Here is a 13,313-nt window from a genome sequence, read left to right on the forward strand (position 1 = left end):
TCATTACAAAAGGGACCCTCACGTAATACAATACAGTAAAACTTTTCCAAAAGGCCTGCAAAGATTATTTAATTAAGGAAAAAACAATGGAATGGAGAAAGGAGATTATACCTTTAATGAACTCGCTAATCTGAGTCTGCATGGGGCCCTTCTCCATGTTCTGTACCACAGCATTGGCTATCCGGGTGAGGTGGCCCATATTGCCTCGCCTCATTCCACCTTCTGCCCTGCAAGGAGAGAACAGCCAGTAGCAACATAACCAGACACCGAGAGTCAGATGGTCACAGTCATAACCCATTTCATAACCCAGAAATGCTGCAGTAGTTTGACATACACAAGCGTTACTACAAGCAGCGTTAACATAAAAGACGCTGCAGCTCCGAAGCAGCAGGAGCACCCTGTATTCATGCAGGCAGGGCACAGGATGAGTTCACTCAGAACAAATGAACCCTTCTGCATTTCTGCATGTATCAAGAGGGAAGAGATTATTTGTCCATTTCTGAATGCACTGCACACTCTTTGTAAGTGGCTTCAACTTTAAGGTAACGCAGTACCTTTAGAGATGAATGCAGAGTTAAATATTCTGGTTATAATTTTCAATAATGGAAACGCAGCAGTAAGAACTTACATCCCTCCTACTAAAAAAGCTTTAGAGCTTTACTTGCAATTGAAGTATTTAGCAGATAATTCAAGAGAACAGAGGAGACTTATCTGCAGCCATGCGTTTCTCCCTTACCAAAGCCCCAAGAAGCCAACACTAAGCCCAGGCACTTTAAGCCACTCTGAGTTAGCACTGCTTCTCCTTCACTGCATAGCAAAGAAGGAATCCAAAAATCAGAGCACGAAGGGCCTGCAATAATTTCACTTTCCACAGTATGCAAACTATTTGGGAAGAAACATGGAAACACCAGTGGTAGACCACTGGCGAGGAATTTCGCAGTACCATGTTTAGAGCAGCATTTCTGGTTTTAAACTGGCAGGTGCTGAAAATAAGCTCAGGCAAAGCTCTTAGACACAACGCTGTTACTCGGCTGTAGCATTACATACATTAAAGTGCACCAGATACTGAAGCTAAGTTCAGAAATGATCATTTCTCTACGTAGCACAGGTGTATGCAAGGTTGACTCAAGCAACCACGAATAAAATTGGTGGGTCAGAATTAAAGTAAGTAAAACAAAACCCTCACGAATAGCATGACAAGAAGTTTCCAGCTAATGTTAACTAGGTCTCCAGCTGTACAGCTAAGCTTTCTTTCCTAGATGTTAACAGAGCCAGCACATAATAAGGAATTCCACTTTTCCTTGGGGTAGGGAAGGCACTAAATACATGGGACTTAATTCTGAGCTGGTATCCTGTGCTCATGTCCGTTCTTCTCTGTCCTTGCTCTGGGGATTTGTGTGTAGCAGCCACAGCTGACAGAACAGAGCAAAGCCATCAGCCAGCATCAGTTCCTTGTGGCAACATGCAGTTACAGCAACATTTTCAAACTTTTGGTTTTCTTTATGACCCCTGCCCCTCTTGGAAAGTGCAGTCATCACCTCCTCAACATCTGAAAAGTTTCTACTGAAATCATCTCGGTCTTTCCCCTAGTGCTAGAGCTGAACATAGCAGGTGAGGAGATTAGATCTTTGGGGATTAAAACAAACACACACCTGTCTTTCCTGTCTGCATGTACCCACACCAAACACCAGTTCCTGAACCCAGTACCCCCAGTACCAACTGTCATGGTGTACAGGTTCCTGCACCAAGGACAGCCCTCTAACCTGCACCCCGAATTCAGGGTTTAGAACTATTCAAATAAAAGTTAACATCTGCAAATGAGTTCTCAGTGCTAAGCTACAGACTTTTGGACACAAAAGGCCATTTCTTCTGCACCCAGCCCAGCAGGAGACAGCCCCAGCCCCAGTGCCGATCCCTCAGCCCCGAGCCCCCTTGCACCGGTGCAGCATGCGGAGGGGCACGCGGGCACACCTAGCTGCAAACCCCCCTGCACCTCCTAAAAGCTGTGCCAAACGCCCCCACGAGAGCTCTGGAGGACAAAGCCTGCCAGCAGATGGGGTGAAGGCACACAACCCTTCCAGGAACAGCAGCACTCTCCTGTTTCTCTCTGTGAAAATGCATGTTTTTTTTTCAGCCAGCTTGCAAGCTTGGCTTTCTCAAAAATTTAAAGTTTGTGGTGACAGAAGCAGCCTGCAGCAATGCTGTGTCTGTCTCAGGTGCTGTGCTCTGGGAGGACCAACCGAGCTTTTTTCTTTCTGAGGTGAGCAGTCCTTAACTCACTGCTGGAATGCAGACAGCAAGCATGTAAAATTAACTTTTATTTCAACACCGTCATAAACTGCTATCAACCACACCACGCTTGGTGGTTTCTACACTTCCAGGAATAAGAAGGAAAAAAGAAAAGTGCTGCAGTAAGCTGCTGTTTCCTATAAATTCGTATTGATGACCAGAATTTACCTATTTTAAATTCTAACTACCGAGGCAAATGTACTGCAGTAAAATAATTACGTGCTGCATGTAGAAGTTAAGTTCTAGCAGTTACAAAGTCCTTTATCAAAAATGCAGGGAACACCTAAAATCAGGAGAACCCCAAGAGAAATTCCATGTTCCAACAGGAGAACACATTACCACCATTCCCTCTGCTGATTTTTAAGAATTAGCTCCCAAGCTCTCAGCTTGGAACCTCTGCCCCTGGGGGTCCTAGGGCTTCATCCCATCCCCTCATCGAGCACATAAAATTATCTTTGTATGAACTCAAACTTCTGAAGGGACACCATCTGAGATACCTCTCTGTTAGCTCAGTATTTATTTTCACCACTAAGATTCTTTGCAGCGTGGTGACTGGAACTGTTTGCCATGAAATATGTATGAGTCCTAGTCCCCATCTAATTTAATGAGGAAAACTCTTCAGCAAGAACCACAGATATTTCTGCTACATCTGTGCACTATGACAGCTGTGCAATAAAACCATCAGCAAAATTTGTTATCGACTGCCCAAGGGGTTGCAGGCCTGACAGCGAGCCTAAAATAGAGTGGGACTACAGTGAACTTTGAAGCTATAAAGAGAGAAAAACAAGGAGGAGGGACCAACCTCCTGAGACCCCACCTGGAGCCTGCGTTCAGCTCTGGGCCCAGCAGCAGGACAGGGACGTGGCAGAGCAAGGCCAGAGGAGGCCAAGAGGGTCCTGCAGGGGCTGGAACCCCTCTGCTGGGGGGCTGAGGGAGCTGGGGGTGCTCAGCCTGGAGAGGAGCAGGCTCCGGGGAGAGCTCCCAACGGGGTGCCAGGGCCTGAAGGGGCTGCAGGAGGGCTGGGGAGGGACTGTGTGTGAGGGGAAGGGCAGGGGGATGGCTTTAAACTAACAGAGAAGAGATTTAGGTTGGATATAAGACGAAATTCTTTACTATGAGGGCAGTGAGACCCTGGTGCTGGCTGCCCAGAGGAGCTGGGGGTGCCCCATCCCTGGAAATGTTTAGGGTCTGGTGGGAGGTGTCTAAATCTAAGCATTTTATACAGTTAGAATATTAAATGTGCAATCTAGGGCAAATAAGCTTGCCCATCTCAGTTTCTATGCAGCTGCTCACTCTAGAGAAATATAATTATGCACTTATAAAAAGAAAAAAAAAAAAAGGAAGAAAAAGTTAAAATGCTATGTAACATTTTGTGACAAAGCAGGAAAGAAGCACATTGTGTATTTGGGTTGAAATGTTATAAACAATAAAAACATTCATGCTTTCACATTATACACCTATCTGGTGAATTTGGTTTTTAACATGCAAATAGTTGAGATCCCAAATCATAATCAAAATCAAAATCCATACACCACTAAATTGTAAATAATCCAAATAACTGCAAGTATATTTCAAGTGAATATTCAACATCTGCAGCCCTGGAACAAGGCCTTCTGAACCCCAAATCCCTTACTGTATTTTGTCATTGGCTTCCCAGGCATCCAATATCCTTTGCACTAGGCAGCATTTCTGGAACAACTAGAGAAAAAATAAAAAAAAGAGAGAGGAAGAACATTTCAAAAGTTTGCCAAAGAAATACTCATGCCTTAGGAAGCCTGTACTGAACTAGAGTTACTTTCACTCATTCCTTCACTCCTACTGAACAAGAACTTAAAGTTCAGCACTTATCTTTCTTAAGAGCTCAAGTTTCTTCTTTCTCATTTTTTTTTTCTCAGAGGATCCATGGAAAACAGCAAAACATACAAACATCTTCAGTCTGGTTTTGAGCTTCACAAGCCCCAAAGTAGGAATAATTGTTGTCACTTTACAAATACAACAAAATGTTTCCATCATTAGGGCCAAAATAGAGAAGCTAACATGTGGTTAGTTAGTTGTAGTTACTATAATGGTTCTTTTTTTTGTCCAAAGTTTATATGCATCTTTATAAAAAAATAAGATGGAATTCACAAGCCCATTAAATGTGATGGGTGGTATGTTTCCTAGTAACCAAATGCTAAAAACAAATTTACAAAAGCAAATACAGTTCCAACCAGAACCGGCAGAACCAAGTTATATCCAAACACTTTTAAATAAACTCCATGCTCTTGGACAGTTCATCACATCATTCTCCTGCTAATGCATATTCAGACTGAATCAATCAGTCTAAAATTCTCAGGTGACATGACCAGACTTACATGAGTAACCATGATATTCTCGGTGTTGTTTTCTGGAGCCTCTAAGTTCTCTGTGGCCACGTTTCCATTCAGCACCTCTTCTTTGCTTTCTAGGTCATTAGTAGTTGTTTTTCCCTCTTGCACAGAGTGTGAGAGAATAGCTGCTATGGACAATTCCACTTGGAAATGCAAAAAGTTATTCCATGTGTATTTAAAAAATAAGTCCTGGAATAAAACGAGAAACAAACAAACTAAAAATCATTCTAAATACACTTTCCCATTTTTAACAATCAAATGATATTAGAACACTGCTCAAGTAATTGTTTAATCAGCAATTACACTAAAAAGAATTTAGGATCCACTTATATCTGAGTGTGCTCAGTGCTCTCTGCTCTGATGCATAATTAGCTACAAACTGAGCACAACGGAAACGACCTCATCGACAGCTAGGGCTCTCGTAACACAGGAACACTGAAAATAATGTTAGCTATTCCGTGAGTGAAAAATATTAACAAAATTTGTAAGTATAAAAATAATTTTCTGAAAGACTGTCCTGCTTATAACGGCAGTCAGCTCTCAGCATTATGAGGCGTGTCTCCACAAGGTCCCCGAGCTTTCCCAATAACCAGACTATTTGGCGTACGCACTACTGAACTCTTGTAACAATAAACTTGAAGCAAGATGTTTGGTTCAACATATTAAGCAACCGTAATTGTATTACAAAAGCTCCTTCTTTCGGCAGATTAGGGAAATGTGTGACTGGCACACATGACACAAACTACCTTGCACTAAACAGATGAAAGGGAAAGTAAAAACGCTCTCGGTTTGAAGCCGTTTCCCCCCCACCGTTTGCAGTGTCACACTGTATTACTCACAAGTAATAAATTCATGGTACTGAGTCTGCATAGTTCCTGATTAATACTGGGAGTGTTTGTGTGAAGCAGAGCAGCTATTAGACGAGATCCGTGAAGACGAGCGTTCCCCAGTGGCTCTTCCAAGACACCAATTGTAGTTAGGATTGCTGTTTTCTATCAGAGAAACAGATATTAAGAACCTCAACAGAGATCAACATTCCCTTTAGTATATATGCACATCGGTTTGCCTAAATATAACTACTTATTTTTCTTACGTAAATATTCTCTGCAGGTAAACCTAAATTACCTTCCCACACAGGAACAGTGTCCTGTAACTACTATTAGATTTGTACTTCCAGAACTGAAGAGTGAGATCAAAATATCCACTAACTAGAAGTCTCTTTCTCTCCCTAGCCACCCTTACATAAACCATCGGTCACATCTCTGTGCTTCTTAGTTTTCCTCAAGTACAACGCACTGGCTTTCAATTCCTACTGCCTATTTCCTAAGCACGTGAATTATGAACATTAAGTGTGAATTTTTCTTCAAAAGATATAAGGTAGAGTTTGCCTGTCTCAACTTTCAGAAATACCCAGGAATCCCATGAATAAGTAAGAGGAAACCCTGAAATCCAAGCCAGCAGCAATTTGCTGCTGAGAAAGATGAGATGCCTTACCTTGGGAGGGCTGAGCAGCAGCTGGTGGAAATCTTTTAGCCTTGGTTCAATACCATGTAAGATGCTGCTATTGACAGTGTAAGACCTTTCAAATCCCTGAGTGTATGAGTCCATCAGTCCTTCCACCCTGTAAAAAGCAAAAAGCACAACAGTCAAGATTTGAAAAAATCTTGAAATGGCCTCTAGGCACGCTGTCCATGTTGGTTATTTTCTCTTGAAAAGCAACTATGAACATGAAGAATAATAACAGACAGCTACTGAAGGTATTTACGTAACTATGTTATTATATTATTTGCAAGATGATATTCACATAATCAAAGCTGTGAATGAGATGAGTGGGAAGACAGAGAACAAGCTGTCTGTGGAGCTGACAAAGACAAATTACTGAAGTGCTTCCTGGTTTTAAAACTTCACAAATATTTGAGGAGTAAAATGCATCAGCAGATGTTTGTATCTATAAACATTTGTTAAAAACTAGAAAAAACTTTCTGCAAGTGTTGCAAAAGATGTACCTAAGTATCCTATCTAGTGAAATGCTAGAGCAGACACGTAGCTATGCTCATAGTCAGACCTCTTCGCTGGTAAGCAGTAAATCGTAACAACTATTAATAGCCCCTTCCAACAGCAAAGTCTCATATTGGAATAAAATAAATGCTTTCATTTCAGCAAGGCAGGCATGTTCTAGATTGGAACACTTAAGTCTCTAACTCATAAATCTTCAGAGATCCCAAGCACAAGACACAGCAGAATCAGTATCTCAACTTCTCAGTTTTAACTGTACGTGACTCTCTGAGTAACAAGTTGTTTGCCCAGTGCCATCTTCTGTCTGCTTCTCTCTTCACTAACTCTTCCTAATCTTCCATTAGATTTGCCACTGTTCATTATTTTCTTCTTTTTTAAGAAGTGGGACCTCCAGTGTCTCTCTTCCCCAGAACCCTCTTTTGCCACCTCTCCTCTATCTCCATAAAAAGAAATAAAAACATGATATAGTTTTGAGAAACAAAATTAAAACTATATAGCCACATACACACTATCAGACAGATTAGGCCTGCTATAGCATTGTCCCCCATTCTGTGTATATTCTGCTGTGAGATCTCTGATATAACAGACACAACTCTGCTACACACGTGCACGAGAACTGGAAGAGCCCCTAAAAAAGCCAAGCTGCTCTTTTTTGGCTGTCATGAAGTACAGGCACTGCATCAAACAAACAAAAAACCACCAGCTTTTCTTGTACCCATTTCTACACAGCATTTCATGTTAGGTCAAAAAAAATTCCCCCTCCCAACCCCCAATTTTTTTTCTTAATTAAAACTAGACCAGAATTCCTAACACTGTTCGTGCTGGGGAAGGAAGTGTGCTGACTTACCCAGAGCGCCTTGTTTCCAGCAATGTTAGAAGAACTTGTGTTCCATTCACTATGCAATTTTCAGTCTGTTCTCCATCGAACATATTCTTCAGGAGTTGCTCCACACATTCCTGCCTGTTGATCAACACACACACATTAGCAGTATTAGAATCAGAAATGTTTGGCAGCTGCTTTAGTCACCAGAAAAGCCCACTTCTGTTTTTTCCAAAAGAAGAAGTTTTTTTTTGTTTGTGGTTGTTTTGTTTTGTTTTGTTTTTAAGAAAAAATAGAGACATTCCACTTTGCAAAGACAAGAATGCTTCTGCATTAGGTTCCGAAGTTGCTTACGCATCACTAGGTAAGACCTAGTTAACCAACACCTGGACTCCCAAATAAAGCTGGTTCTCCTGTATCAACAAGACCCACCTCTTAATTATACACTGGAAAACAATCAAAGTGTTAACTTGGTCAATTCATTAAAGACAATATGAAGCTATGAGCTCATAGTCTAAAACTATCCATCAGAATACCAGAAGAAAGAAAACAAACATTGGAAGCTGACCCTTATCATTTGCCACTGGCATAGTAAGATCCAGGAAAGAGAGGTCAACAAAATCGTAAATAATATGCATATTTGTAATAGTCTTAGCTATTATCCAGTTGAAATATTTTCATCCATTCACTATCTCTTTGAGCCCTTAAATCAAGATACCTTCCAAATCCTGACAGATTTGGGGCCAGGTGGAAGGATCACCAAGTGAAGTCTTGAAGACTCCTGGAGTCAAAATGAATCGTGACATTTCTTTATAGTCTTTAAAATGATTTTGAAACTCAAAAACAACCTTAGAATTGAAAAACAATCATCACAAAGGTAACAACACATTTTTCTCTCCGCTATCTCCTATATTAAATGAATAAAAGTTATGAGGAACACGAGGTTTCGGCTGGCACTGTTACCCATCTGTAGCTAGTGACTAGAGCAGTGCCTGCTTCCACCTCTGGGCTGAGATTCTCTCCCCATGCTAATTCTGCAGATGTTAATGAAATTTCTCCAAAATCCAGTACTCGGCAAGTGCCCTTCTTGAGGTACTAAATCACATATCCAGCTAAAATCAGTATTACTCAAGTTCACGGTCTAATTTTTACTATTTCCTAACATTTGAAAAAATCTCATTTACATATGATGAGATAAAAGTGTAAAAATACATTAATAATGTATGAGATAAAACTATTTTAATAAATAGCATCTAAATACACTCTATCAGCACAAGCTCAAGTGGCAGAGTAAGGAAAAAGTAACCGTGTACTGTGATTACCCGAATTCACTTTTGTTGCATCCAGGTAATCTACGAAACAAACTGCTGCAGACAGTTTAGAAAATAGTTATTGACAATCTAGATTTGATATTTATTCTGTAACCCTAATCATGGCTCCTTCTTGCACCAATACTTGGTCATTAATTCCTGATTCCTAGATAAAAAAATGTTATCCAAAGATCAAAAAAGGTGACCAGTAATGCCTGGAAAAATTACCAGAGAAAAGAAATGAAATAAGTGACAGAAACGAGATGGGTGACAGCTGTGTGCCACCAGCAGAAACGTCAGCGGTGCAAAAAGTCACTTTTGTTCAAAGCATTTTTTCTTCTAAATAGTGAAGTGGTATAACGATTTTAGAAACACTCTTTGAAAGTGCAAAAGCATTTTTATTTATCTCATGGAAGTTACAGGTAGCGCTTGAAAACATGCAACGCATGGCACAGACAAAGAAAACCACACAAGAGAGGGCAGCTGGGAGGGAGAGGGAAGGAAGACGAAGCAGCAGCTGAAGACCATCCCCATGATGTATGAGCCAAACCTCAAACTGCAGCTTTGTACAATTCTTGGTGCAACCTGGGAAGTTTGCTTGAATTCTACCACAGAGGCTCTCACGAAAGACCATGGGACCATGATTTAAGAAAGTGCATTTCCTCAGAGGGGCAGGCTTATCCTTCAAGCCCATGGAAGACCCAGCACGTATCTGCAGAGAACGTGGCTCTTCCGAGTTTGTGTGCAGCACAACTCCCATCCTGTTTTCAACTGTACGCTCCAGCACCTTTCCCAATAGCTGCCCCTGCTGTTCAATTAACATTATTTGGGAAATAACTCCTAACAAAAATACTCTTCGAAAGTTCATCAGCACTGTATTCCCTCAGTAATATTACAGAAGTTAGCTTAAACCACTTCAGATGGAAAAAAAAAAATCCTCAAAGTTTCATGGAAAGTTGCCTGGACATACAACTGCAGGTTCTGAAAAGTGCTGAGCACCACTAGCTGGGACTACAAGCACTGCTGTATCCTTTCTTCAAGAGAATACCTTCTATTGGACATAAAAAAAATGAAATAGTACAAATGCTTCTTTCGCAGGCTGTACACTAGAGTACCTCTGTATTACTGGATTAAGTCTTTAAAACAACCTGCACTCACCAACAGTTCCCAAATGGTGGAATTCACTAGATTCCACTCCCCACGATTACAAGTGATACCTTTGCTTTTTGGAGAATAAAAACAGGTTAATGATTCAGTCTAAGTAAAAGCCAAGCAGACAATCTTTGGTGAGAAGAATCAAGAAGCATCTTGGCAGCACCTTATCTATGCAGAAGTGCATACAACCCAAGGTCTACATAAGTTAAGAAATCTTCAACTAATACTTGGCTCAGAAGCCAAAAATAGCATGCCAGAGGACATTCAGAGCGTGTAAGCAGGCTTCAGAAAAATTTGGAAGGCAAGCTGAAAATGCCCATTACAAAACCAAGTGCACAGTGACGTGCAAGCTACTGTGGTGAGAGAGCTCCTTCTGTTGTCACAGCATTTTCTTCCCCATTTGGAAGGACAGTAGTTTGATGACCTGAAACCTGTCTGTACGGTGCAATACATTTACTGATGGGGAGGAAAAGTCACTGACTGGACAAATAGGACCGAAGCCTTTCACGTCAAGTCACACTCGGCACTGAAGAATATAGTGAATACAGGAGTGTTAGGATTTGTCTTTGTGGGTTTTCCCTCAACTACTGCCATCACAGTTCACCTTTCTCCGAATTCACTGTGAGATTTGAATGCACTCCCCAGCGTTGCCTTGCCTTGAACTAGACTGTGAGCTTTGAGAATCGTTAACCCCAACCTCCCGCATTCATGCAGAGCTACAAAATCAGAGATCTCAACACAGGTGGTTAAGGGATGCTACAACTTAGAAGCAATATTAAATGCTTGGGATAATTGTCAAGAGTTAAGCCCAGGTGTAAGACTATTTCCTGCATGGTTTGTGTCTCCACAGAGCTATCAGGAAGTGACAATATTTTTAACAACTAGTTCAGCAACAATCCCCTGACAAGTACTTACGATTCCAGTGCTGTGAGAAGTGGATCAGGCTCAGGTATATCCTGGAGTTGATTGCTCTGGTCTCTGCTCAGTCTTATGATATCACACAGGGTCTGGGAAGCATTTGATTGCCTCTGTAAACAACAACAACAAAGAGCACACTTCAGCGCTAACTCCTCAGCTTGGCTCTTCCTGGCTGTCACAGAAACTTTAACATAGCTGGGAATGCAAGAACCTAAATAAATCAGAACTTTTCAGTACCAGTGCTACCATGCTCTAGATTGTTTATCTGCTAAGTATGTTTATATGAATTATTAGAAGCATTAACAGATTTTAAAATCAAAGAGAGGGTTTTCCTGAACTTAATAATTAAATGCAGTTAAAGATTCCAGAAAGTGAGAATTGTTTTTAAACTTTCTGACCAAGTGTGTTAACTTGCAAATTTCAAATACGAGTCTTTCATTCTTACTTCTCACTACTCAGGAGGCTTCTTTTGCGTGAGGAAAAATAAATGATTTGATAAAACCCTTTACAATTTAATTACTATGTATTAAAAGGCTTTAAAGTAGTATTTTGGTAAATTAATAGTCTCATTCTGGCTATCAATCAAAGACTGTCTCTAGCTGCTGTATGTGTAACATCTTATGCTGTAATTTAGCATTCATCCATAAGACAGTGCTGCTGAAGACGTACAAATCAGCACGTTACTTCCCATTCGTTCTCTCAGAGGGGACAACTTTTGCTGCAGTGTGTGGAGGGAATCACACTGTTAGTGCTGACTGCTGGCACTCACAGGCATCTGTTAACAACTGCCCCATCCCCGCCTAACACAAAGCTGCAGCCAGAGACCAACGTGCTCCTGTTCCTTCTGCTCAGCATCGGGGGTGGCAGTGAGCACCCAGCTGATAGCGTAGCAAACCAAAATCCAGAACGAGAACAGCTGGCCTGGATGTTTTGTGAAAATTATAGAAAGAAAAAAAAAAGCACTAACGTAATTTAATACTCACCATGTCGTTCTCATGAGCTCAGAGAACTGCATCTTGTATATTTTAACTGAATGTTTACTTACTTATGGTTTAAAAAGACCTGAAGGCTACAGTGAAGCAGTTAATTTGAAAGTTTTTCAACTGTCTATTTCAAATAGCTTGTTCCTACTTAAAATCAGGTAAGTTGCTGGTGACTGTAAATACTGAGACAAACTGATGTAACACTAGGATGAACTGAGAAATGTAGTAAAATTAAAGTCAAAACCAGATCAAAAATAGAAGAAATTATGTCAGTATTGCACTCTGTAATGAAGGGACGGGGTGTCCATCCATGAAGATCATCCCTCATTATCTCCTTCTATAAGGCACCTGGGCATCATTCAAGGAAACACAGAGAGGTTCTTCTGAACCTTACGGGACCCACTATCCATAAACACAAAACTTAAGTCTTGTCATACTCACATCCTCATCCTGGCTTGAATGGATCAGTTCCACAAGTCTCTGAATAATTTTTGCTTCATTAAGCCACTAGAGGGAAAGGAAGAAAAAAAAAAGAAAATCCTTGTTTGGTATCACAGAATTCAAAACAAGAGGATCTTCGGGAAGCTTTGCATCACATTGGCTTTTTGATAAGGGAGAGCCTTTTTCTTTTATTTTAGAATCAAAGATACAGGCAATACACGATCCCCCAAGGCACAGATACAGACGTATTTTAATTTGCATCAGTATGTATACCCTGCCCAGGGAACTAAAAACCTAAATACTTTGGAAAGCATGCAACAGGTCAGCCATAAATGCTGTCTCACCTGAAGCAGCAGTGGCATAATTACCACCACATTTTTCTCCTGCCACTTCCCACCCTTACAGTCAGACTACTGCTTACCCTAAACCATTGCTCAGACTTTGCCATGACCCAGCAGTGCCACCCCTGGACCTCACCTCCTTGCCCTATTCCACACTTCAGACCACTTCCTTTTCTTGGGGCAAGCTTTATCTCCCTTCCCTGGCCACATGTAAGCTGAGTACGCCATCTGCAAATAACTCATTCCAGTTTCCCTCTTTCCAGCTTCACCTATAAGCTCAACCTCACCCTCCAACCCAACCACCTTCACCCACCTTCCTGTGGTCTTCGTTCCAGGCAAACAGCTAGATCTGTTACATCAACCAAACTAATCAGCCAAATCAGCCAAACTAGTGCATTCTCAGTCGCTTCTGAAATGACTGACCAAACCCTAATTAAAAGGAAAATTACTCTGGAGGTTTCTGCAATGATATAATCTTCCATCACCCCTCAGATGAGTCATGGAGAAAATGAAGTCTCCTGCCTTCCACTGCTTTGTAAGAAAGCTCTGTGCATCTCTTCTCCCCTCAAACGCTAATTTTTGGTATCTATTCACATGACTTCAACTATGGCAAACCCTTATCTTGATTCTTTACCAGTTTTGCTCTAGCAGCCTTCCTACAGACCCCATCC

At 41.1% G+C, this 13,313-nt stretch overlaps 1 protein-coding gene across 2 annotated transcripts in view; it reads right to left on the bottom strand.

Moving 5' to 3' along the window:
- Positions 1-13,313, bottom strand: part of PPP6R2 (protein phosphatase 6 regulatory subunit 2) — a 94,657-nt gene that overhangs the window by 30,653 nt on the left and 50,691 nt on the right. For both annotated transcript variants that reach the window (XM_027461922.3, XM_027461924.3), the window contains exons 6-13: positions 12,302-12,367; positions 10,875-10,987; positions 7,522-7,635; positions 6,153-6,279; positions 5,498-5,650; positions 4,644-4,847; positions 3,923-3,987; positions 112-227 (exon numbers count right to left, since the gene is read on the bottom strand). In XM_027461922.3, the coding sequence (XP_027317723.3) occupies positions 112-227; positions 3,923-3,987; positions 4,644-4,847; positions 5,498-5,650; positions 6,153-6,279; positions 7,522-7,635; positions 10,875-10,987; positions 12,302-12,367 (958 nt within the window). The remainder of the gene's footprint in view (positions 1-111; positions 228-3,922; positions 3,988-4,643; positions 4,848-5,497; positions 5,651-6,152; positions 6,280-7,521; positions 7,636-10,874; positions 10,988-12,301; positions 12,368-13,313) is intronic.

The sequence above is a fragment of the Anas platyrhynchos genome, chromosome 1 (assembly GCF_047663525.1).
Source record: "Anas platyrhynchos isolate ZD024472 breed Pekin duck chromosome 1, IASCAAS_PekinDuck_T2T, whole genome shotgun sequence".
NCBI lineage: Eukaryota > Metazoa > Chordata > Aves > Anseriformes > Anatidae > Anas > Anas platyrhynchos.